Source organism: Oxyura jamaicensis, chromosome 10 (assembly GCF_011077185.1).
Source record: "Oxyura jamaicensis isolate SHBP4307 breed ruddy duck chromosome 10, BPBGC_Ojam_1.0, whole genome shotgun sequence".
Classification (NCBI taxonomy): Eukaryota; Metazoa; Chordata; class Aves; order Anseriformes; family Anatidae; genus Oxyura; species Oxyura jamaicensis.
Window position 1 is genome coordinate 4926611 of NC_048902.1, and position 27859 is coordinate 4954469.

General features: G+C 37.3%; 1 protein-coding gene across 3 annotated transcripts in view; it reads right to left on the reverse strand.

Annotated features, from left to right (window-relative positions):
- Window positions 1-22340: 22340 nt before the first annotated feature.
- Window positions 22341-27859, reverse strand: part of LRRC49 (leucine rich repeat containing 49) — a 48257-nt gene continuing 42738 nt past the window's right edge. For 2 of the 3 annotated variants that reach the window (XM_035336264.1, XM_035336266.1), the window contains one exon: window positions 22341-27702. In XM_035336264.1, the coding sequence (XP_035192155.1) occupies window positions 27496-27702 (207 nt within the window). In that variant the 3' untranslated portion in view covers window positions 22341-27495. Of the gene's footprint in view, window positions 27731-27859 lie in introns of all 3 variants that reach the window. The other variant, XM_035336265.1, reaches the window with a different exon arrangement.

Here is a 27859-nt window from a genome sequence, read left to right on the forward strand (position 1 = left end):
GTTGTTATATAACAAACTACACCCTGAAATGTGATCTGAGAGAATATATATATATATTTTGCAACATCCCCACAGAGCAATAACGCTACAGGAGCTTAAGTCACCAAGCTGTCCTCTCAGTACCACTGTAAATTGTGCAGCGTTATGCCCAGCTCAGGCACGTAATAAAAGTCACTGACAGAAAAGACTGATGGAGGTAGGCCATTCCTCTGCCCACACAAATTGCTTCTCTACAGCATATTATTTTTAAGTCTCAAAGAACAGGAGTAACCTTTTAATTTTGCCTGTAAAACTACCCCACTTTTTAGGCTGACTGACTCTTTTCCTCATCTTCAACAGATGCTCAATTCACGTCCAAATTCACCTCCTTCCAGGAATTTGTCTAGATGTCATTAATCTAAGGAGAGAAGTTTGTCACAGCTGGAGTTAGTAAGCATCAGCTGTGGACGGCAAAAAGAAGTAAGGACTCCAAAGCTTACGTGCAGACATTCTGGCACCTAAACGCAGACTGAACTGTTTCTACACTGTCCTTACAATCGCACTGTATTTCATATATTTAATTAAAATGGCTATAACTCTTTTAATCTCCTTACATTTATGATTACTTCTCTCTCTAGTGTCTGCATTTGTCCCTATGTTATTAAATCATCCAAGAATTCTGCTTCAAAAATAGGTTGAGAGAACAAATCCAGAGAAACCATGAATCTTACAATCCCAGAATCCCAGAAAATACTAAGGGCAGGGACTCTAGGGGCTTCTTGTCTTCTGCCCCACAGCAAGATGAGACCTACCTGACAGATCCCTGTTAGGACTATTCTTAAAATCAAAAGTGATAGAGGCTTTACAGTCTCCCAGCTATACATTATCCCTAACCAAGCATTAGCCAATGCTAAACATAATTTCTCTTATTGCAATTAGAGTCCTTTAATTCTTTTCCTGCCTATCAAAATGGGAAAATATATTATTTTATATTTTGCAATAGTCTGCTAGGTATCTGAAAGCATTATTGAAGGATAGAATTTTTGTTCCTTGTCAGACAATTTAGCTCTTTGAGAAAGCAACTTTAGTACTGGATGATGAAAGAAGCATATTTAGACCTTATAGAAACTCCAAAATAGTGCTTTATTTCCTTACATATTTAACATGGCTTTTTCCTATCTTAGTATTGAGTAGTTACCAAATAAGAACGACATACCTGATCGTGATCACACTAGAATTTTAGAAAAAGTGACACATTGACCCTTTTTATTCTGTGACATAAAGAAATAAATAACTTCTGGTATGTTCTTATTTTGGCTTACTCATGTTCCTTTGGCCCAAGTCAGAAAAACATATTGTGTGACAGCATTGCAGAGTTTCTGAAGCAGCTAAGAGCAAGAGAAGCTATAAACATATCTTATTTCATTTACCTCCTCTCCTTTTAATTTTGCCCAACGTAAGAAGCATGACAGGGCAATCATGGACACCAGGGAACTTTGTGCTGCCCATCAGAGTACAAAAACCAACTGCCTGTGGAGAGCACTGGCACTTTATTGCTTTGGCACACTTTGCAACTGGAACTTAACATACATGAGCGAATGATGACAAATACATACCCGTGTTTTTTTCACCTCTAATCTTGCTATGCTGATTTATAATACGCACAATTCTAGGAATGTTAATGGTCTCAAGCCTTTCAAGAACCTAAGCAGCAAAGAATCCTTACCCTGACTGTCCGTAATTCAACCCATCAGATGACAGCTTTCTGTCAATAATATGCTCTTGCTGTATCTGTGAACGCGTATACCAACCAGGGAGGAAAACTGTTCAACTCTGAGACAAGCTGAAGTCAGATACTATATCCCACAAGCCTCTAGTAAATAATCTTTAGCCTCCATTTCACTCTAGCAAGAGCGAACAGAAATAATTTTCCTCACAGAACCCTTACAAAAAATAAAAATAAACAGCATCTTAATAAATTGCAACCAAACACCCACACTGATAAGTACGTTTAGCACCAGTGAATCAAATCCTGGTGCCTGGAAATTAGTGCAAGTTTCTCGATAGCAGAGCCAGGCTAGTTAAAGCAGTAGTGCTTCAGAGAAGGGCTCAAAAATTCAACAGTTCTCTTGGCCTCACTAACATCTGATGGTGATGAGTTTTATTGGTTCATTGTTTTACTGTTTCACTGCTTCATATTGAGTAGGTAATTACATTGAGTCATTTACAATGATATTTCGTCTTTTTCCTGAGCTTTACAGTGAATTTATGACTGACTGGCTAGAATTATTCCTTCTACTGCATGCTACTGAGCATTTGACCAGCAGTCCATCTGTCATCACGTTGCCTGAGCCTGTGACTTCACTTTCTTTACTGAGGTCTTTTGCAGTCTTCTCTAGTATTGTGAATTTCACAAAGCATTTTTAAAGCCTATAAGCCAAACGTTAACCCTCTGCCCATTTGATTTTCTTCCATCAATGTCTTCACAATGTCCATAGAAATCAAGTTCCAACAGCCATCAAACCTAATCTTGATATATTCCTTCAAACATCAGTTATCCAATTCACTCCGTTTGCCTGCATCCTGTACCCTAGATCTTCATTTTATTTATCTCCAATGCAGCGTTCATGAAATGTAATGTTCTGCTCAGGTTTGCACTCAGATTGTCAAAACATATTTCTATTCCTGACAAACTGAACATTTAAAGGAAGTCTCAACATGATTATTTTAACACTTTAGGAAAATGAATTGTGCTTCCACAGAAGGTATAATGGCAATCACTCCCTCAGCAGCTGCTTCACTGGTTTCCTGTTAGGTAACGCGACTATGAAATTGCTCTGCAGATGCATTAACTATTGTCCTGCTTTACTCCTTGGCTTTCAGGTGACTTTCTTCTTCATGATATTTTCTGGTAGGTCTCTCTATCCTAGCTCACACTAGAAAAACTATTTTTTTCTGGTTCAGAGTGTAGAAGCGCATGTAAGCACAAGCTAACTGCAGAACATGCCAGATTCATGTCAGTTCCCAAACGGTTCCGAACAGACTTTGTCCTTGAGTGTGCTGGCAGCTCACCCACACGCACCCGTGATTCAGCTGCCGTATTGCTGACACTTAATATCAGCAAGAGATAATTTTCCTAGTATAGATTTTTTTTTTTCCTTGCCAGATATTCAGCTTGTGTAATTCATAAATACCAGGCAAAGTCATTTTGCCATGGAACTTTCTGGAACAATTTCCACTGGAAGTCATTGTGCCTCTCAAAGGTTTGAAAAGAAGTGAATGAAACACAAGGCCAGATTTCTGAATGGTCTAAATTCATATATTTCTGCTGATGGTGATGATATGGCCTACGCAAGCTCACGAAGCATATTTTAAACTCACATTTTTCCCTTCCTTTCATTATTGTGGTATGCTCTGGTCATGTTCATGCTAACGTGGTATGGAAAAGCCTTTGATATTAGGATTTAAAGCCCCATGAGCAGGCAAGCCTTCTGAGAATTTGTACTCAGACATGAGCCGATCTGCATTCACAATCAAAGATCATTTTGTGTTGTGCGCTGCGTGGCCTGAGCTCTGACTATTGTTCTGGATGTGATCACAACAAATATTAAACAACAACAATGAAATAACCACACTCTCCTCCCAGCTAAACTCAGCAGGTTATTACGTGCACCCCACATGCTATATATCAGCAAGCCAGGGCCCGATAGCTGGCAGCCATCTGGCAGAAGCAGCCATTTCTAATGCTGGTTATATACATTAATTCTCATGCAAATGCACGTGCCTGGTTTCAGGGAGCTAAATCCTAAACCTAGCACCAGTATATTCCTTTCAGTACTTCTTTCATGACTTTTTCATTTACAATTTTCAGCTTTCCTGAATACAAATCAGAGACACATGAAAGCCCTACAGTTCCCTTATCTGAAATAGTGATATATTTGGCTTGTCTTCTGACTTATCACTCACCCACATGGCTGTGACTGAACAGAGATCTGTATATACATCCTTTACAAATGTTCAGAGGCCGATATATGCATAAGGACTCTGTACCCAGGCAATCCAGTGAATGTTTCAAGAGGATCTCTTCAGTGTTAAATGTTTCAGGGAGACCTCTTTCAGCTACCTGGAGAAATTGGCAAAAACCCTGGAAAGCTGCCTTCAATTAAATAATAAAGCACTACTGTTTCAAAGAACTGAAGTTTTGCAGACTTTTGTTCCCCCATTTCAGGTGGTCCCCAGGGTGACAGCTGAGGTACGTGGACAGAAATTATGAGAAAGCCTAAAAGCATGCATCCACTCAGATCCTACTCCAGCAGCAGGGAGTTGTAAGACAGGCTGGACACTACAGTTACTATGTTGGCAGTGTCCTTGGCCTCTCTGCTTTATTCCTGCACATTACAGCTATGGCTTTTGAATTTCAGCTATGGATATAAAGTCAGAGGGTGAGATGTGGGTTTGGGGGTGTCACGTGCAATGGCTATGTGAGTAGATGTCCTAGATCTCTCTCTTTCTAGACTATGTCTTTTATACATTTTTTGCAGAGACTGAGTTTGAGGATCTAGTGTGTCTTTCCTCCTAACATTTCTATGTTCTCATGTTCCTAATCAAGAAACAACGAGACAGAGTATGATCACATCAGGATTACTGAGATATGCACACAAGAAATTGCTTCCTCCAAAAGCCAAGAGAAAAGCCTCTCTCCCTCATGCCAAGAGGAGAAAGAACATCCACACACACCACAAAACACAGAAATAACTGTGGAAAGACCCTGCTTAAGAATAGTTCTGTGGTAAGAGAGACACATAAAAGAAATAAATACCACCTAAATGCCTTTCCAACACCTTCAGCAAAAATCCAAAGGAACCTTGGATCTTCACATAAAGACTTACTCTATGAATTGTAATGTGTTACACTGGGAAAAAAAATCTCTTTTCCAAAATTTGAAGAAAACACATCAGTAAACACACTGTACACTGAGCAAAGATAAGCATTCACTGTCAAGTACAGAAACACTCAAGATCTTTGATCAATCCTTATACAGTTTTGATTCCAACAATTTCGTTTTGCCCCAGAGCACCCACTAATTCATCTGTTGAGTTTATCCAAAATGTATAGCAGCCTATTACAGATTAATTCTTTTTAGTACACCAAGTCACAGCACATTCATAAAGCTCTCCACATCCTGCAGAACTGCAGCTTTGTACCAGAGTCATCTTATTTGTTTTTCCCAGAAGAACAAAACTTTGCTACAAATCTAGTCAAAGTATCTCTGTCAGCTGCTGGACCAAGGATACATGACATTTTACGGTGACTTAATATCCTACAGGATTATATGTTCAGAACACACAACTACATTCATCAGACTAAGGGACATCTCTCTTGTATTAACCTTTAGAAAATATACTGGTTTCTGTCCTTTTCCAAAGTTTCACTCCGCTGTTAGGAGGTCAAACACAATTTTTCCTTATGTATGTAACCAGGAAGAGGATGCTTATATCTTGCTTAGCTGATGAAACTGCTAGGGAAAGAGTCCAGTTGGCAGAGACAGACTTTCCAAGAGAGAGACATCTGTTCAATAACTGGAATGCAATCAGACATTTTCTTCAGATGTTTCTGACCTGTAAGCAATCTGTAAAAAAGCTACACAACCAGATATTCTACATTAGTTCAAGTTTTTGGAGAACGTCTTAAAAAATTAGAAGTAGTGGTAGTGTAACAGCAGCTCCTAGGAGCCCTGAGAGAGACCACCAAGACCTGTAATGCCAGACCAGTACCAAACAAAAAGTGAAAAATGAGATCTGTAACAGCTGATAGCTTTGAAAGGGAGGGTGGGAAAGGAGCCACCAGGCAAACAACTCTCTCCAAGGGGCTCTGCAGAGCCCCCAGGACCATGCCCCCCCATGGCCCAGACACAACAGCTCAGCCCCAGCTGGCAAAGCAGTGCTCCAGGGACAGCTTTTGCACCTCCTTCTGACCCATGGCTTTTCCCTAGGTTTCTAAAGCAGTGTTTTAATACCAGAATGAAGTTTGTGCCCCCAAAATGGACACAAGTCTTGTTTTGTTTTGATTTGGCAGAGGGAAGAGAATCAAACCAAAGATCAGGTCATATACTTGATTAGCCACAACATGGAATTATTCCCCCATGTTTCAATGTGAGAAAAATGGAAGTTGATTTTTGGCTTTCACAGCCTGACAAAGGTGTTTCCCCTGCCCCACTCTTGTAGTTTTATAGTGGAGGATTTGCAGGAGTGTTCACTCCACAGTTTCTTGGAGCCTTAGATTTTGTCTTAATGCACCGAGTCCCTGCCCTGCAAGAACACGCTCCTCACTAGAGAAACTTTCTAAGGAATCCCATACATTTCTAAGACTGCTCCTGGGATTCTACAAGAGAAGCACTGTAGCCAAGCATCCTATGACTAGAGTAACTATTAGTTCTGTCTCTCTTCTCCTAGTAGATACTAAACAAGCTTAAATGACACTGAAAAAAAGCTCCCAAACTAAGAATTCTCAGGTTCGCAGTACTGCAGTGGCGACAGCTTTAGCAGAATCAGGACATCTCAAGTGAAGATAAGCTTGCACCTGAAATTAATATATTGCTGTGTCCCAAAACTTTCAGAAATGTTTTTATTAGAAAGTAAGTCAAACTTGTCCTGTCCTTTAGTATTTTGCTCAATGAAAATATTGACTGGCAGTTTTAAATAAACTGGTGCCTTGCAAGAGCATAAAACCTACAAACAATCCTAAATTATCACTGGGAGAATGTAACAAACAGAAAACCTGAAGCCAGTTCAAGCTTCAAGTTTGATCTGGATTTTCTCTTCTTATAAAGCTTTCTCTCTTCAGCACATGGCATTGTATGAAGCAAGTGTACCATGACAAATAAAAGAAAAAAAAGCACACACTGAAGTTTGAACACACATGGAGAATGAAGGAATGCCAAATTAGCTTCCTTACCCAAATTTGTCACAGCTGCTTGGCTATTTTCAAGTACAGCGACAACAGTAACGAAAAAACCATGGTGAAATTAATGAAATTGAGATAGTGATTACTCAGACGTTTTAAAAATCCACTAGTGATAGATAAGTTATTTCGGGGGAATGCAAGCAGGAAGAACCTTTACTGCAAGATTTAAAAAAAAAAAAAAAAAAAAAAAGGTTTTGAATTGCTTAACCTCTTCTTTATATCAGCCTAAGTCTAGGTCAACACCTGTTCTGGGCATGGCTCACTCTGACACTGGATGAGGTTGCTCAGGGCCCTGTCTCCGAGTCAGCAGAAGAAAAATAGTATCTGATACTAAAATTAAATTCATTCAATTGAGTCTTGAGAATGAGCCTAATTCAGGTAAGTTCATTCCAGTTTTGCTGTCACACTTGAATTAGTACTTCCTCAGAATGGGAAAAAAACAACTTTATCTAGCTGATCCAGACTATGAGTATAAGGAATTTTTTTTTAGATATTATTCTTTTCTATTTTTCTGTCTTTTCTAGACATTATTCTATTCTATGATATTTATTCTGAAATGATTAGCTTGTTTCACTAAGTATTATCACATCTTTGTGAATGGTACCAGCAGTACTAAATACTGGTATCTCTATAAAAGATGAAGTAGAATTCTATGTGAAGAACTGCCCGCTTTGACAAAGATGAAGATTTGATAATTATTGGCAAGTGCATGTAAGGCTTGGGTATGAGCAACAGCCAAATAATTATCTTGAACAACAAGTTTATTTAAAAGTAATTCTCCAAGTCTGGACTTGAAATCTGAACACTGTGATACTTCAGGTGTAAGACAACTGGACCTGTAGGATATGGATGGACAGCTGAAGTTGCCTCCCAGGCAAGTCACAAGTACCTCATGAGTACAGCTTCTGGAATGCCTCATGCTAACGCTTGCAGCAGTCATAGCAGTTTACTCTTGACTTACATTCTCCACATGCTCACTTTACTACTATTCCTCTAACACTAGTAGGAGATTATCATGAGCATTACGAACATTTAAAGTACAAATTCTACCACGAGGAGAAACTACCATTAGGAGAAACTGGATTCAGCTCTCACATCTCACTTCAATAAGATACTCTAAATAAAAGAAAATTGTTTACATTCTCTACCTTCGTGTGCATCTCTTGCAGGAGAATGCCAGATTCAAACACTGATTTTTGCTTTGCATTGATTGATGCTGGTCCAATCTTTGTCCTATCTCAACCAGCAAGAATAGCAGTTGCAATAGGACTCTTGGTGTCAGGAACAACTGTCACTATACATGAGAATAACAATAATAATCTACTACCCAGTGCCAAGAAAAACACTCTGTAAATCTTTGGCAGTTACCTGAAATATTGCTTGGCTCTGAGGAGTACAACGTTTTGTTGAAAAAAGAAAAAAGTTACCACTAAATTTTTAATTGCACATAAGTCTCCCACATAATTTATTTTCCATTTCCTTGGTTCTTACTGAGATTAGTGGTCTGAGTCATATTTCATCCCCAAGTCTAGCATTTGGAGCATTCAAGCCCTTCCAAAGAAGAGTTCCAAAAGCTTACTGATGTTTTGCGCCCATATGTTCATAGACTGCCTTTAGCCCTGCTCCCAGTGCTCTTGGACAGCTTCCTCCTGAATGGAATCAAGATTTTCAGAGAACCTGCCACGGCCTAGGCAGCAGGCAGTGAAATCACACAGACGTGCATGCTTCTGAACAAAACGTTCCAAGCATGTAAAAAAAATAAAAAATTAAAAAGCTTTTTACTTAGTTCCTTACTTCCCCCACCCCAGTAAAAAAAATCTCAAGTTTTATAAGACAGCAGAACTTATAAAAAGACATGGAAAAGACATTAATATTGTACCATTAAACACACCACAATGTCTGTTCTCTTTAAAAGCGCATTAATACATGTGAAAAGCTAAAAGAATATTTTAAGAGTCAAGGGGAAAATATTTTTAACTTCTTAGAATCAAATCAAATTCCATTTCTTACCAAATCTGGACTCCTCTACACACAACTTCTCCCCCCTACACACACTTTCTTCCTTCTTTGCTTCATTTAAAACAAACAAAACAAAAACAAGGCAAAGAAAAACGCAACCACAATGACTAAAAACTGAAGAACATTCTGAAGGTTCCCTAAGATTCCCTAAGACACATAGAAAACAAACAGAACAGACTTCTCCAAACCCTGAGAACTTTTGCTCTTTGTAAGTGACAACAAACAAGTGAGCAATTTTTGAATGAAGGAATAAAATAAAAAATACAATGAAGATACATTTATCTAGTATACTAAATTTCATGTCTAGTAACAGGAAAAAGGCAGCAGGGTTTACCTGAAACCTACAACTGCAGAGAAAAAGGAAACAATGGATGAAAACAATGAAGTGGGAAGGGCAGGTCATACTCCTTGTCACATTTCAGCTGACAAAGCAGGACAGCACATCCACAGTGCTGCAGACAGGTCAGTTTATGTCAATGAGTTTAAAATCTATGGAAATGTCCTCAGTAATCTTGCAGTCTTTGCTAAGATGAACTTGTTCCTTTACTTTTGGGGCAGGGCCCTTAAGATCACGTGTTCATGTCCATGTGTAGTTACAGGTTTTTAAGTTACTGTGCTGCTGATGTACCTGCTACTTCAAGAACTGGAGATATTAGTTAGTAGCTGTCCAAATGGACAGTACATGAATCTAATTCATTTTTGAAGCTTCCTGTAAAACTATACATACATTTCTTGATCATTTTCTCTTTGAAAATTTGCTTGGAACTTTTCAGGTACGAGTTCTGGAATGAAAAATATCAGGAAGTTAAAAATCAACAATGAATTGAGGGAGATCCTGCTAAGCAAATCATCCTGAAGACAAAAAGTTGCAAGGTCCTGTATTTTTCACCCACCTACCAGCCTTAAACAAGTGAAACACAGTGATCAGATGCACAGACTTCAGTTTTTTGTGTGCCCTGATTTGTGGTTTCATGGAAGACATTGCTACAAATTTGCTGATGGATTTTAAAGAGAGATTCACAAAGCATGCTAAAGCAAAAAGGGATGGCAAATCGAAAGGCTTATTATCCAATCAAACAGAATAAACCGTCGAATGATAGAAGTCTACACATTTAAGTCCTCATACTTGTCTGCAAGAAAACTGCGATGGCTTCAGAAGAGTACACAGCATCATCTTTCTGTTGGTCGGTCTCATGTCCCATGGCAAAACTAGTTTTCCTCATTCTTTCAACATGTGCTTTGGTTTTCTGAGTTTATTCCAGTGTCCTAAAACGCCTTTCATATGTCTGTTTAATAACCTTGTCTTAAGTTATTAAACTCTGCAACTGATTGCCCCCTGGTTCTAAACACAAATGTTTTGCCTACCGCTGTGAGTACATTTAGGAAATGGAGTGCACTCCAACACCACCAAGGAAGAGAATGTTTCCACTTCTGTGGTTTCAAATTTGAAAATAAGTACAAGACAATCCATACACCCTCCCCACCTGGAAGGAGTGAAGAACGCAACCATAATCTCACTGATGGAAAAGACTAAATTCTTACTACTATCACCAGCAAGGTCCTATCACAAATGCGCACACAACATCAGGCTCAGAGATAAGGACTTACTGCAGTATTTAAGCATGTGCTTGACCAACATCCGCACGCATCCTTTGCTGGAATATGAACAGTACAAAAAGTATAAACAGATGCATGATATCAATATTTACGGCAACATTTCATTTAGTACTTAGTTCTGTGAAAAACAATAGTGTCAAAAATGGGGGAAGATTTATTGTTTAAAAAAGAATTCTACAGTAATTTCAACAATGTATTTAAAAAGCAATTCTATTAACATTTGAAAAATAAACAGAACTTAATGGAGTACACTTCCCATCAGAAAATTTCACAATATCCTCATAGATACCAGGGACAGAGAACATCTCTAGGGTGAAATGTATTTTTTGTCAGTGATAGAATTTATCACTTTAGAAAGGAAAAAAAAAAAAAAAGTATAGACTACAGAAATTAAATGTTATAAAAATAATTATGTTTGCAGGATTTTTCCTTACAAAAATTGTAAAATGGCATTTAGTGAAACAGTAGAAGTGTTATTATTCCTAATTGTAGATAAACAACAGTAAAACATGAAAGCCCCCTCAGATCTGTGTTAAAAAAATGCACTGGTTATATTTCTACTTGCCAATGAAAAAAGTAAACTGAAATGTTTATAACTGATGTATATAAAATACCAGACACAACCAGCTCTGGCTGACTCATAAAATCATAAGATGAAGTTCCAATGCTTCTACCTAATAAAAGATTAGTGATACCTGTTGAACAATTAAGTGTCCAATGAAGATTACTGGTATGAGATGAATTGTTTAGCATTATGACTTACGCCTTTGTAAGACAGACCCAGGGTGCCCTGGGATGTATGACACCAGGAAACATACAACTGCAGTTCCTTTTTGTTGGCGACTACCACTTCTTATAATTATTTGAGATAGAGGGTAAAGAAAACTATGAATGTGCATACACCTACAAGATAAGTATTAATCTCTCAATTTCTGATGGAAGGAAGACAGAAGGACCTTTTTGTCATGTTTTCATTTTCTAGACTAAAATCTAGTCTTTCTAGCTTAAAGATTTTTTCCTCTCTCACTCTTTTAAACGTAGTGGCTTCATGCCTGAAGAGACAAATAAAAATTGGATTTAAAAACAACAACAAAACCAGATTTCAGCCTGAATTTTACCCTTTTGAATTGGGTATCACATAGTCACTTAAAAATTTGGGGTGTGTGGACCATTTTATGGTTTCCTCCTACAGAGCAGTTCTTGTTCTTACAGGGACAGTTTCAATGTGAGACTGATCCACAGGCGAATTCAGAATGACTGCGTTTATCCAATACATAAAACAAGCGTGTAGGTAGTCCACTCTTAACAAATATGATCAAAGCATAGCAGTTGTTGCAGTAGATAATGCAGGGTAAAAGTCCTTTGTTCAGATTTTTTAGCTTGCTAGGCTTCTGACAAATATTACAGACTGAGAAAGGCCATGGAGTGAGACAAAACTATATGCGCAAAATGAAACACTTAATAAAAACAGAGAATGAGATTCAGGAAAGTACATTTATGCACTTTAACATATTTACTTCTAGAAAAATGAAACACAAAAAAGCACCACACAGATGTAAGGAGGTAACTAGTTTGTACAGCTATGGAAATCGCCCGCAGACTATTCTATGGGTAGGAACAGCTTTGGCATGGTAAGTAGTGTATAACGTATAAAACTTTAAAATAATAAATAATATTTTAAGGATTCATATAAAGTTATATGTAATTCTGCAAAATACAAAACAGTTTTCAGGAAATGTGAAATTAAGTATTTGTTTGGCTTAATTTGTGAGCATCTTTAGAACAGTTAGGATTCCCAACACTAGCAAAATGCTATTCTCCAAAATGCGATGCATGACAGGTAAGCAATGTTATTTGCTCTGCTTTTTAATGCTTCTAACTGACTAATGCTGTTGTGCTCCTAGTAATAGAACACTAATTCTGTAGCATGTTGCAGAGACCAAGGTTTACAAAGGCACCTAACCCCGACTTTATAGTTAAAATACATTGCTGACCTTCAAACCCTGCTTTGGGTGAGCAGCTTTTTGGAGAATGCATGTGCATATGACACAGTATGGCCCTAAACTGCTACATGGCTTTTGTTTTTAAATTAACACTACCAACAGAACTCTTCCAATATATATGTATGTATACCCCCCCAAAATTGAACACTTCCACTGAAACATCCACTGAGTCATTAACTCACTGAAGTTGAAGAATCCCCTGTAGCACAGGACCCAAACAAAGTGGCAAAGTGACATGGGTGAAATTCTTCCTTGCTGAAGAAGCATGTTTTCACATTCTCACCTCCTATATCCAATGTCTGGTGAGGGTAGTCCTGTTTGCTCGGGTTCTAAACAGAGTTTATTAACAGAAAAAGGACTGAGGAAGATGATAGACACAAAGGTGAAAAACAAACCAGGAAGTGCTCAGGAAGGAGTGGCTTCATTTTGGAAATGTTTTAGTGCTTTCCTGCTTAATGTTAATCATAGTAGGAACAGAGATGAAGGATGGTAGGATTTCCACTTACAGGATAAACTACATTTCTGAGAGCTGCCAAAAATCCAGCAGCCATGCTTTTTGTTTTCATTCCTCCACAGCTTATTGATGGACTTCTAAAGCTTGGTATTTTTCATGTTTTTTTTTTTTTTTTTTTGTTTTGTTTTGTTTGTGTTTTTTTGTTTGTTTGTTGTTGTTGTTGCTGTTGTTTAAAAAGAAAAAAAAAAAAACTTGGACAAGCAGAAGCCTCTCTGGCCTCTTGTCTTTTTTTCTAACATAAGAAATGAAGTACTTAGTATACACTGTTAGACACCACTGCTGAATATTTGAACTAACACCCAATAGAGATAAAGGCAGTAGTTCACACCTCCCATTGTTATTATTACAAGCTCTGTGCAGACTTGTGTCTGCATCGCCTACATTCAACTTCACATTTTTGAGGTTTTCTCTGCTACTAAAACAGCTAAGGCCTATGTTTCTTTAAAGAAAGAGTATCAAAGCTGAGACTCAGGGGAACATCATGGAAGTCTCAGAGATTTATCTATATGGAAACATCCTGGCTCTCTTCAATTGCAGATCATAGATAAAGAAAACGAGACACTGACAGTAAGGAATTTTCTGCAGTATTGTCTATGCACAAGTTTTTCTGAGAGTAAGAATTATTTTTATTACTTGCACCTCCACTAATAATAAAAGCAGAAGCACTAGCAGTGCTGTATTTTTATCATGATGTTTTGTGAAGCATCCAAGAAGGACTGGATGCTGCTGGTAAGTCAGCCAATTTTCAGCAATGCAAAAACCAGCTGCATTCCCCAGCAGTACAGTTTTAAGGACAGAGCTTTGCAGAATCAAAGACAGCTGCAAGGTGATTTAAGTAACTATTCCTAATGCCATTCCCTCTTGCATGCAGGTACATCAGAGGAATTAGGATTAATGTTGCTACTTGTTGGACACTGATTTAGTTGCAGCTCCAGAAAAGAAGAGCTAACATAGCTCAAAGCCAATGAATTAGCATTTAAATACCTAGTGTTGGAAACTGCCAAAAAACTCGAGACAAAACACCTATAACATATTGCAAGGACAACCCCATGCTTCAGGATGAAAATATGCATCTCTTACTAGCTTGGTTAACCAATACTACAGATTTTTGTCTCTGTATCAAGACTGTTGGCCAGACCACACTGAAATATGAGTAGATGTTGATGAGAATATAAAAGAACCAATCAAAAAAAAAAAAAAAAAAAGGCCAGAAAAATGTTTCAACCTGTTTGATCTACAGTCTAAAGCTCAGGTCCTGCCAGAGAAAATACATTTAATTTTTGGTTTTCTTAAAAATCTGGGAGAGGCATAGTGGAGTAACAGTACAATTTTCTGTAAAGTAAATGGTCCATTTAAGAGATATTTTAGGCCAGTTTGAAGATTCTGTGCATGTTGGTATTTGATTTTTCAAGCCATTTCTACCTGAATGATTGTTTAGGAGTCTTCTCAGATTTGAGACACTGTCCCACTTACGAGAAAGACAATGAGCCCTGGTCTACTGGCAGGTTAGAAAACTATCTACCAGGCAACATTAAAAGATGAGTTGCCCGTTGAAAGATGAGTGATTTTTGAACTAGGACTGGACTCTTATCTTAGATGACATCCTGTAGCTTTGTAGAAATGATCTGCAACCTTTCCGACAAAGGCAGCAGGTGGGAATAAGCTGCTGCCCCAACAGAACAATTCACGGAGCTTGAATTTCTCTTGAGCTTATCTGCTGTAACACAGAATAGTTCTGTGAAAAGGTTTTTCAAGAAACACATTAACCTTTTGATGGCATTGAGCAAATAACTGCTCCCTCCAGAGGAGGAAAAAAAAAAAAAAAAAAAAAAAAAAAAGATTGGTGCCACAGAAATGTATGAAAATTTGCACTGTTACTGGCTTTCATAAGACATGATACCAGGAATGTTTCTGGCAGAGCAGCAAGAGACATCATATAGAAAAGATTATCAACACTGCTCAGAAAGTATCTGTAAAGGGTTCTCTTAGGCTTGAAGCTCAGGCCTACCTTTTCTGCACTGAGACAGAAAATTGTGTGATTCAGCAACTCTTTAAAATTTCAAAAAGGGATTACTAATAGTTCCTAGAGTGAATAAAATAGTAGAAAATACTCACAAGAGACCTAAATCACTGACCCGACACATGGCAGAGGCATCCTGTTTTAATACATAGTCTGCAGAAAGCCGCCTTCTGGAATGAATTGGGAGAGCAACCAAAGAGAGCAGTTAAAGAATGTTATGAGAAAAAGATGAACGTTCATTGAGGTTGGGGTGCACATATTTCCCACTGAAAATTAGTGAGACCTGCCAAGCCGTACAGGTCTGAAATCAAACCTGCTGTCCTTGCTCATGACTCACTCTTCCTTGTGTCTAGCCCACTATTTCACTCAATTGCAGTGCCACAGGCATTCCCCAGGTCCACAGCCCAATGTACCAGAGGCAGCTCATTTGCCCAATTCCCTATGATCCAAGGAGCCCTTCTAAAAAGCTTATTTCTCAAGTTCAGATTATCTTCATAGTCCCTCCCAGTTTCATAGCTTGTACTCCTCCACTTTTGCCACTCTTCCAATCTTCTTCCCCTTCCCAAAACAATCTCAGAGAGGTGAAACCAGGAAGACCTAAATTACAGATTTTGAGCTGGTTTGCTCCTGATCTCCACTCCAAGAAAAAATAAATAAATCCCTAGTTCCTTCAGCTGCATGTGATCAAAGGTGAGCCTAACCTTCCAGATGCACTGCAAGCATCCAAGGCCTTTCCAAGTACCTCCTGGGAACAATGATAATATTTGCTACTAATGCAGGTGCTTAGATCTGGAAGTAGATGCAAATTCTCCATGTAATTTAAGGTGTATTTCACTTGCGTTTGCTTTGTCCTGGTCAAGTAAAAGAGAGCAAACATACCCACAGCATACAGCTAAGCCCCACATCCAGCCTTTGATTTGTGACATTATAGTACAGGAATCAACAGTTCAACTGTTCTAAAATAAGACTTCAGTTAAGCTAAGTATAACCACCAAAAATTTCCAAAAGCAGCTTGGATTTTCTGAAAACTATTTGTGAAATTTCTGCCACCCAATTCACAGCTTAAGTTTACATGGAGTTAACTTCAAAACACTTCAGTTCAAAACTTCCCTCCTTCAAAAAAAAAAAAAAAAAAAAAAAAAAAAAAAAAACAAGAACAAAACAACCAAACCAAACCAAACCAAAACCCTTTTGGCCCACAGTAAACAAACTACACACAAGAGATATATCTGCTCAGTTCTGCTGTGTACAATTAACTGGTATTTTTGGCTTGTAGCAGATCACCCTCGTAAGACACAGTTTGAGGTAGCCAAATTATGATCCCAATATTCCTGGCAGATTCCTGCCAGACAGATGTTGTACCTTCAAGCTCTAATGTGAAGACAGATTTCACACAACGCTAGAATGAAGGAAAGCCAAAAAGCATCTGAGATTATGATAGTTTAACTTAAAGTTAAAAAAATAAAAATAAAAAATAAATAAAAAAGATAAGCAGTTACACTCACTGAGCTCATCTCCAGAATGATCTGTAAGTCCTTCTGAAAAAAGTACACCTTACAGAAGAACAAGCCTTGAGCTTATAACAAAACTGTCTTTTGAATGGTAAAGGAAATAATTCCTTTAGAGCTTTGTCCTAAATAGGTGAAAATTCTTGGATGAAATTTTGAAATAATTTTTAATTGAGCTGGTAAAGGCAACATTCCAAGAACATAAAGTTTTCCAAGATTTTTAGCTACATTGTAAATTGCCATAAAAAATAAAATACTGCAAGACCAAAAGCCAAGCACTTGGCAATCCTGTTCTAGATTTCCAAATGCTTCTGATTAGGAATCACTGAATTGATTGCATTTTGAAACAAAAGTGGGCTGAAAATGAAAACCCCAAATGTCTACAAAAGAACACACAGCCAAGGACTCCTCTACATCAGCAAACATTTCAAATAAATGTTAAATATTCAGCACATAAGCACACAAATACCTACTTACAGTGCATTTTATTTATTGAAAATTCCTCTCATTCTATAGACACAGTGAGCAATAAAGAAAGAGGCATGAATCCTCCCTAGAACATAAAACAGACTAGTTTAAAAATGAACGTACAAAATCCAGGCAATCCTTGACCTGTGACTGTTACAGGTGAAAGTGCTAGTTAATTAAGTTTTTATTTGCGGCTGCCAAAAGCACACCTCCCTTTGCAAGGGGACAGTGCCAGGAGGAAAAAAAATCCAATTGAACCTACATGTGCTAGAACTATTTCACTCCACATTGTTAGGTGTCCCTACCCCAAGGCTTCATTCTTCTTGGCCACTAGAATCCCTCTGTCTGATAGGGAAAAGTTGCCTGTGCCTGCCTTCTGTTGGACAAAGCACGGAAGTAGTTAAAAGCAGTGCTGACAATATTTTCCGTAAATAACAGAATACACTGGAGTTTGAGAATAAAGTGTAGGGAATGTGAAAGCCCCCAAAGGGGAGTATAGCAAGTGAAATAAATAATCTGGCTTCCCATAACAATTCTCACACCTCTAGAAATACATAAGGCTGCCTTGCTCTCCGTAGCTGCCCAACACTTAACATACACTGCAGATGAGATGCATGACACCTGGCTGCCTTAACACCTCTGTTAGCTCATTACCAGATACCTAATGCAAGCATTTTTACTGTGCTTTTGCTGTTGCTAAGATTTAGGCCATCAGGGGATGATCCTCCACAAAGCACTGCTTTTTATCCTATGTTCTTATTTAAATATCATTTTGTACAAGTCTGATGAACACACCTTATGATCCCATGTATGATTTATGATTCTAGGTATCTCTGGAATAAAAAATGAGAGCCAGTCAGTAGTCAGGCAGCACATATTTCTCAATATTTGTTAATACGAGAAGCTTCACGACTGAAACTCATCTGTTATGCTGGAAGACCTCAAACACATTCATAGATCTCATACTGAGATGTGCATTGTTGGAATATCACTTTGTTCCTGCAACACAACAGCACTTGTCAAAGTGAGGCATTAATGGAAGATGGGAAAATAAATGATTAATTATAGATAGACAACATATGTTGATCAAATCTGGAAACTGCCCTGAGCACACCTACATCAATTACATTATTTTTGTGGTACAGCTACTCAGCCCTCTAATCCCTGAGAGTGAGCCTACAGCTGGCATCATCAAGCAAAGGAAAAGTTCAGAACCAACAAAGAAAGAGCAAATCATCAATTCAACTTCTGCAGAAAACCTTTTGTTGTGGTTCCTTTTTTCACCTCCTCTCCACCTAGCAATGAGATCAAGACTCAAGCAATTTAAAAATTTCCAACAACAAAGCTGAAGTGTCCTAAGCATCTCTGAAGTCATTTTTAACCAACGTAACCCACTGTGTCTACAGATGCAGACCACTTAATTTTTCTTTAATTTCAAACTTAAACCAAAAATCAAACCAGGAAAGTGACCGTGACATTGTCCTTTCTTTGGCAATATATGTATTCCAAAATCACAAAGTACAGAACCTGCATGCCAGACCTTGGGGCCATTTCAAAGTGACAAAAGTACCTACTGGTCTAGATTTTACTGAAGTCTACCATGACTGGGGGTACACACCTCACGTTAGAAAACCAGAACACTGAGATTTTAACCAAAATCAAACTGAGCAGATACTTGTTAATTATGAAGTGAGCTGCTACCACCATGTAGGATAACACCGCTTTTATTTGTATGAGAGGGATGCGTGTAACAGCTGGTACTGACACTACTTGTCTGAACACATTCACATTTCTGCAGGCATTGACATCTGGATAAACACCTTAACTATCTTCATAGAGGAGAAAAAAAGAAAAAAAAAAAAAAGTGTTTACAGAGAGGGACACCTAAAACAAATCAAATGTTTCACACTGTAGAATTGTCTGTTTTCTTTTAACTACTGCAGAATCTGTCTGACTATCTGAGGCATGGATGTTATCACCATAGATATAAAATATAAGGTTAGAATAACTCACACCTTGCATACAAGGCCATGAGAGAAAGTCACTCAAATCACTGGGAATGTTGCAACAACTTCAACAGAATCATGATTTCCTCTCACACGCGTTATCTAGTTTAGATAATGCTTTTTGATTATGGACCCTAAATAAGAACATAAATCAATCCAAATACCTTTTAGGATCTCCAGGATCCCGCCAGCTTGCATTTAAAACTTGCAATGCTACATCTGAAAAAGAGATGTATGAAAACACTGAAATAATACAAAATAAATAAAACTTCATAAGCAACTCCATGGATCATGGAAACTGCTAATCCTCTATAAATTCAATCTACAAATAGAATGAATAGAGCTTGGATTCCATTCGCAGCATCTTTAATATTAAGTGTAGTTCACAGCTGCACTGGAGGAGAGAAGGGTGGAGACATACATCACTCACTTTTCAATTAGGAAAAACAAACAAAAACAACAACAAAAACCACATCTTCATTAACCAATTTCCATTTTTCCATTTTTATTTCCACCCTTATGTTTCACATGCTTGTGACTTCAGGTGTTTACAAACAGTTAGGAATATTTTAGTACTCTAAAAAGTACTGCACTTTGCATTCTGTCATCAAAGATTGAAAAGCATATTGCAGAGACATTCATTATTGTAGTAGATTAAATTGCTCATGTTAAGAACAGATCATAATTTACAGTAATAAATGAAAATAATTTATCAGTAAGAATGCCTTTGACTTTAAATGCTTGGATCCAAAAACTTTACAAAAGTGTAACTCTGGTTACATCGCGATTTGTCTCAGACAATACACTCATTACAATTAAACCCACAATAATAGGTTTCAAAATAAAATTTAGAAAGGATCTGATCCAAAGTAATAAACTTAAGCTTAATTACTATATCGTCTGTAATCTTACGCTTCTTGTTTCAGGCCAAAAATGAACGGTGTTTCTAGCTATCATGAGTCCTAGACTAGGAAAATCCTAATGAAAAATGGAAATATTCACATACTCCATTAAGAACTAAGCATGTTCTTAAGTGCTTAGCTGTCTCATGGTAATATGCAATAGATGGAGTTCAACATCTATAATTATATTTTGACAATTCACATGGGAAAATGGCTATAAATTTCCAGATGTATGCACAATAGTAAATACTGAGTATCTTGTTTTAAAAAGCAAGAGGGAATAAAAATAAGCATTTTGCTTTGCTGATTACTTCTTAATCTAGACACATCCTCAGAATAATGAAGGACTCAGCTGTAGTAAATCAATTAGCATTTTTATAACTGTGGAATGTACAGTATATGTTTCTGTAGTCATCAGTTTGATAATTACTCATGACAAAATAAAAGAAACAAAACCTCTGAAGACGTTGAAAAATGAAATATAGCCTTTTAGTTGTTCAGTGCTGTCTTGGTTCTGACTGGAATAGAGTTAATGTTCTCTAATGTTCTCTGTAGGGGTTCATATAATGGTGTTTTGGATTTTTGATGAAAATGGTGGCAACACACCGACATTTCAGTTGTTGCTGAACAGTGCTTGCACAGAGCCAAGGCCTTTCCTGCTCCTGGTGCTGCCCTGCCAGCGAGGGCCTGGGAGTGCCCAGCAGCTGGGAGGGGACAGACCCAGGACAGCTGACCCAGGCTGTCAAAGGGATGGCCCATGGCATGCAGCATCCTGCTCTGCAATACAATAGAGATGGGAAAGAAGGGGGGACATTTGGAAGGATGGTGTTTGTCTTCCCAGATACGTGTAACTATTATGCTTGGCGGACCCTGCTTTCCTGGAAATGGTTAAACATCTGCCTGCTGTTGGGATGTAGCAAATGAATTCCTGATTTTGTTTTGCTTGCATGCACAGCTTTTGCTTTACCTAGTAAACTGTCTCCATCTCAAGCCACAAATTTTCTCACTTTTACTTGTCTTATTCTCTCCCCCCATGGCATGTGGGGAGGGTGAGTGAGCAGCTGTGTGGGGCTGAGCTGCCTGCTAGGGTTAAACCACAACAATTGCACTGTCAAAATATTATTGGGTTTGTTCATTTGGTTGTTTTAAACCAAATGACTGACACAACATCAGATAGAAGCTTTCACGCTCATGTCTTTAAGGGAATGATTATGTCTGTTGTTATGTCTTTATGTATTCCAATTTCTATGTGTTCATGCAGTCTCCGGCACATAAAAATCATTTTAACAAGTATTCTCTACACTATTTGGTCTTTAATTCAACTGCACTTATCACAACCTTCCTTTCCCTTCAGTATTTCCTCAGATATTCTCTTCTCTAAGCTGAGAAGTCAGCCCACACTCTTTTAGATTATAAAACTGAATGTTTACATTTTATTACAGTTAACATCTTTGGAATTTAAGTAACATTTCACTAGAGACTATCTTTTGTAGACTTGCACAAAAGCTTCATAGTCAAATGACACTGACAGCTTTAACAAACTTTATTCAGGATATGACAGTTGGAGGAAATCTAATATTGCATTTTCAGAGCTGAGTTAGGAACTGGAAGAAAGCTATACTCTATGCTCTCTGTTTCTTTCATAACTCTTCAGTGTTATTTCTGTACTTCATTAGAAAACATAGGTCACTGGAACCTAATGCAAACAGCCTGCAAACGTGCTACACACCCATACACAACACAAACCGCATGCACTGTCTCCCAATTTAATTTCTAAGTGTACCGTACTCGCTAAACAATTTTTTATTACTGGAAAGTAAAGGCTTCCCTACACACAGCTATGATTTCCTTCACTAAGTGTAAATTATTTCAATACCACCGCTCCTCGCAAAACTGCGTAAGGTGTCTAGACTGGGTGTGCTAGTAATGCAAATGTTAAGTTCATAGTCCCCATTTCTCCACCACTGCAGTTTGAATTAACTTTACAATCTCTTGTCTAATGGTATACTATAAACAGATGGAAACCATATGTGATTCCAGGCTATCTTCTCCCACGCTTAAGCGTTAAATGTTCAATACTACATGTAAATGCATCAAGTTTTTGTTACCTTGATTCTTTAGTTATCATTCTCACTCCTTTGAAAAGGTCAGCGCTGTTTGTGTTATCCGTGTCTAGTATTCCAGAAAGAATAAACTTGTCTGTGGTCTGGTTCATGTAAAATTCTAGACCTATTAGGTATAAAATGAAGTACTGCTAACAGCAGCATTTCAACTTTTGATTGTCTAATGTGGGCATCCCAAAGTGAAAGGAATAGCTTGTTACAAACCAGAAGTGACACAATTATGGATGTTGCATTATACTAGATAATAAAACTTCCAATAACACATCTATAATCATGTATTAGACGGACTGACATGCACTCATGATATAATGAGAATAAAGATCACATACAAGATTTTCCCTTAGTAAGGAGGCATCTGCCTAATGAGGGAGACAGCAACTAGAGGTGGGATTAAGCATTGCAATCCTGTTAACCAACGGTTTACAGCACCAAGAAACCTCATCTTGGTAGCTTCATCACGATATTTTATAATGTTAAATCAATGAGCAATCATGAAACCATTGGTTTATATTTTCCAAAAAGTTGGAAAAAATATTTATGCGTAAAGGCTTCCTGAAGTCAACGCATTAAGGAATATAGGGGCTGCTTTATACAAACATTTAATAGGGATGTGGATATTTCTAACACTGGATTTAGTATAAATATTCTAACCTGCAGTTTTCTGCTTTCCTATGCTCAGTGTACTTTTGTCAGTCAAGTACGTTTCCACTTGCAATACAGCCATCCATCTATAACTGAAAAAAAAAAGTACAATACATACACAAGTACACATGTACAAAAAGTACAGTACATACACAAGTATGGCATATGAAGTCCAGTACACAGCTTGTAGACAAAGGCTGTTTTCAGCACAGAAAGAGGGAAGAGTTTCTCCAGATAAGCTTATCTTTTTTCCCCCAATAGTAGAAGCCTAGCAAAGCTGGCCAACAACACTGAATCCTCAGACTGTATAAATAGCCCTATAGATTTCATTTTAGCTCAGGTACAAGAAAATTCAGCCCTGAAGTGATGTCTGTAGTTACGTGTAAGCAAATACTAACTACCTTTTGTAAGAATGTCTTAGGTGTGTGTAACCTACACTATGTTCTACTGTACAAAACCAGCTTATATTCACTTCTGAATAAAAACAATTTTATCACACCACAGAGCAAAGTGATAGCTATTCTCCTCTTTTCCCACTCCTTGTGTGTAACAAAGCACCAAGTCTTACAAATCCCCAGAAGACTGATGGCACCACTTTGAACTAAAGAGGAAATTTCACTGAAATTGAACTTCAAGATGAAGTTTGTGTGATTTGGGAACAGAAATATTCATGTAGCCTGTAGAGCCTAAACAAATTGCAGTTACTTTGATTTTGAATATGACCGCCAACCTCTCAATCTAACCTCTCATCTTTGTGCATGTTGCTTAATACAAAATAGCAAGCATTTGCTTCAGCTTCTTTAAATAAACTAGCTAAACAAAGGCAGTTAATTGTGTTGTTACTATGATAAACAGCAGCAACAGAAGGCATCAATGTTGGTCATTTTTACAGCCGACAGCTCTGATAAGAAAAAAAATAGTCCTACATTTGCAGACTGTATACATAAAATTGTGGACTCACTAATGTTTGCACAACAGCCTAACTTAATTTACAGATGATCAGTGTTTAAACAGGTTAACCTTATTATCACTAGTATTATTAGAGTTTACATGATAAAAGTATGGCTCTTTGTAGGAGTGGAACAAGATACTTGACTTTTTTTTATCACAGATCTACCCAGACCAGAAAACAAAGTTTTCCGTTATTTTAGGACTCATGTTTAACACTCGGCCCTAGCCAGTAAAGCAGTTCTACTTACTTTACTGGGCTCTGATAAAACCTCTTCTCAGCAGCTTTTCTTCCACAAAACTGACAGGATCAGCTTATGGTTTGCACCAAGTGAATGACATCTGCCTTTGTTCCACTGTGGCGGCTTATCTGCAGATACGTTACTTTTTCAGACCCTATATCAAAAAAAGTGTATGAAATATAGCTCTTCATCACTCTACTTACTAAAGGCCAAATTTCAGCTGCAGAATAAAAAATGACTCAACATGACATAGTGGGGCCTTCATACATGACAAAGCTAAACCAAAACTGAGTAAAAGAAAGATACATCATTATCTGCCTTTGGTTGGAAACAGAGGAAATTTGTCTCAGAAAACAAGGAAAATTTATAAATAATCCAAAACTTAATGGAATAGTTTTCAAAAAGATTTATAAGTCAGAATTGTATCTTTTCAACCCTTAAGATGATTTCTAATTAATACATATAGTTCTTACAATTATTCCTCCTGGCCTGTACGCCAGGTCAGGCTACGTAAGGGGATCACAAGGGTCCGTTTTCAATGGGATATCCATGAAATATTGAAGACATCCACATTTGGATTTATGCAGCATTTAGAGGCTTTGGAAGCAAGAAAATAGCTGTTCTCATACTGGAAATTTTTATTAAAAGGTCACCAGCTTCTAAGTCACTGGCTATTTTAACTCCTCAGTTTATACCTGTTACCATGGCAAGTTTGTATTTTTAGTATTTAAGTTTCAGATTCTGTAGGAATCTGCTGATCACACCACCTTTGTAGGTATTCTGAAATTCATTAATAAGCAACTACAGTTATCACACAAATCTGTATGAATAAATCTGATACACAAACTATATATAGCATTCTAACAGTTTTAAATCACCTGCCATTTAGAATTCTATGTACTCTTAGGTCTAATACCACTTTAATCCCTCATTCACTTCTTTCCTTAAAAGATTTAGAAAAATTGTGAAGATTTTTGTCCCTACTGGTTCTATTTAACAGAAAGTATGCAGCCCAATATTATTTTCTTCATTTGTAATAGCTGCCAACCTACCCTCCATCGATTTAAACAATCCTGTCAGAAAAAAAGCTGCTAGTAGAGAAAAAAGTCCCAACTGGCAGATTCACACTCTACGGGGAACACCGAGTGCTCTAAGATGTTCATACAATTCACAGTCGATACCCTCTTACTTATTCCACTCAGTTGTTTTCACGATCCTACCTTAAAGCCTCCAATCAGGATTATACTTCTAAAGCCTCAGTATCAAGTCTGGCTTTACTCTGGATTTTCCCATGGATAACTTCCTGTTCTTCTAGACCTATCCACCCTTCTTAAAACATTTTTCCAATGTTTTATTGCTGCTGAATGTGATTCAAAAGGGGCCCATCTGCTCTGGCTACATCAGGAGAGTTTTGCACTTTCACACAGCTGCTGAGGTTTTTGTCCCCATGTAGAAGCTGGAATTGCTCTACCCGCCCCCTTGCACAGAAATGATGTAAAGGAACTGATGGATCCAAAAAACTATTGCAAGATCATCTGTATACTGACTGTATTATTATAGTGCAAACTCTCTCACATATGCACCATTTTTTGTGGGGACTTAATGTGCTCCTTTAATAAAATGCAGCATAAAACTTGACAGAGCTATTTTCGAATGGAAAAAAATAAAGCAATCCTATCAAATACATTCATCTTATTAGAAATTCCATTAAACTGCTCAAAAAGCCTAGAGGGGTGATTGTTTCTATTAAATTCTATCGTCTGCTGGAGCAGTTTCTTTAGGACTTTCAACATTTCATTAACTTTAAGTGATTTAACCTCCACTCAATTCCGTAAGTACTGAAAAACAGCTATCTGCAAGTATGCTTCTGATGATTACGTTTGCCATAAGCCAAACCAAGAGCATTTGAAAGTTACGTTTAACAGTATGCATGCCATTGTTAACCTGTAACATGCTCTGCAAATGGATTCCTTCTGACAAATTAGATACACCAGCTTGATCCAAATGCAAATAGACCATATTCCAAGATAGCTGTGACCTGACTATTGACTCTAGGCTCCGTTCAGGACATAGAAGCTTATAGAACTGTATTTGCACCTCTGCTTTGCCAGGCAGTCTTATCCACATGGAGTAGAAAAATAACATTCATTTTGAGCCATATAAACCCTTACAACATGTTTGCTTTGGTTTATGAATACTTATTTTCTATAAATGAGCTTCAGTCAATTTGGACCAATTTGAATCGAGTAAAAGAATAACGACGGTTTTGGATTCTTTTACTTAGGACACAATGGAACTCAAAACTTCCATTTAAATGGAACGACTTTCTACCCACATATAAACACTAGCTATGGGAATCAGCTGGACTTGCCAATAGTTCCTAAATTCAATTTCTGGGCAGAAGCTAGTAAGGTGTTTGCAGTATACTTCACTGGACTACAGAATCTGTTTCTATCCATTCACTGTTGATTTTGAGGGCAGGCTGAGTCTCATCTCTTCATGCAGCATTAAGGAGAAGACTTTTCTTTGCATACAGTACTTCTTTAAAGTATCTGTGAAGGGCAAAAGTGAAGAATTTGTTTTTATTCATAACAGTTAGAAATCCTCACACAGCCACAGAAACAAAACAGGTGCCAGTGATTACAAATAACATTCATCATTTTCCTTACCAAATTGAATGCATACATTTTAGCTCATTTGACTTTAATTCAAACCCACCCACCCCATTAAGCATTTAATAGTCAATAAACAAGTACTATTAACAAATTATAAAAGAATAAAAATAAAGCTTAAGTAGGTATACCCTGAATTTCTTTTTTATGTACAACAATTCACACAAACTAACAGCAATAAAAGTAATGAAAAAAAAAACTTGAAATCAAGTTTGGGCGATTTGTTCAATTGAGAAATATGTTCGTTAAATGTTGATATACTGAGAACTGTCATGGAATCGATCTGAAAATGTGTTCTATCATCTGACAAATTAAATCATATAAAATATTCATCAAGCTCAGGGTATGAAAACAATAATTTATTACTTTTTGGTCATTAAAAAATCTGCTACTATTCGTGTATTGTTTTGTGTTTGTTTTTTTTTTTTTTTTAAACAGCAGGAAATAGTCAAAAAGTTGACATTCAGGAAGTGTTCAATAAAAAAAATATGGCAAACAGATTATAAATGCATTCCTTATCATCAATGGTATTGCACTACGGAAGCAAGGGAAGCAGGAAAAAAACACAAAACAAAACAAAACACAAACTTAGTGACACATGGCATAATCACCAAGTTATTTCTGTGCAGTCTCTTCATTGTAGCCAGGAAATCACTGTTAAAGTTTTATGCAGGTCAACTTTTAATTGAACACTATCAAGAAAGCTAAGATGACAGAGTTAATTAAGATTTAAAGATAACACTTCTGGGGGCTAAAAAAAATAAATTACTCCATACAGACAGGAATTTTATATTCTATCATTTTAAATTTGTGAAACATCATCCAATAAATACTGAAACCAAAAGCCTGCAAGACAACAGGCGTTGACTCTACTGTTTGTGATCAGCAATCCTCTGTAAGCAGAGTTTCATGTAGGAATTTTTATTGCGTATTTCTATCACTGCATCTCTGACAAGCTCAATGAACATTTGAGGCCAGAGCTTCTGCAAGGACTCATTTTTCATATGGATGTCCGCAGCTTCTTTCACTAAGTTCTCCACGTATGTTTGACAAAATGTTTTTCTTTCCTTGATTTCCTGCATGGGAGAAACCATTCATTACAAGTTGTATAAGACAAAGGAAGAAGAGGTTAAACAAGATCAAATCCAAAAAACATCCACAGAAGTTTAATGAATTAAAAACAAAACAAAACAATACAAAACAAAACAAAACACAAAAAAAACAAACAAACAA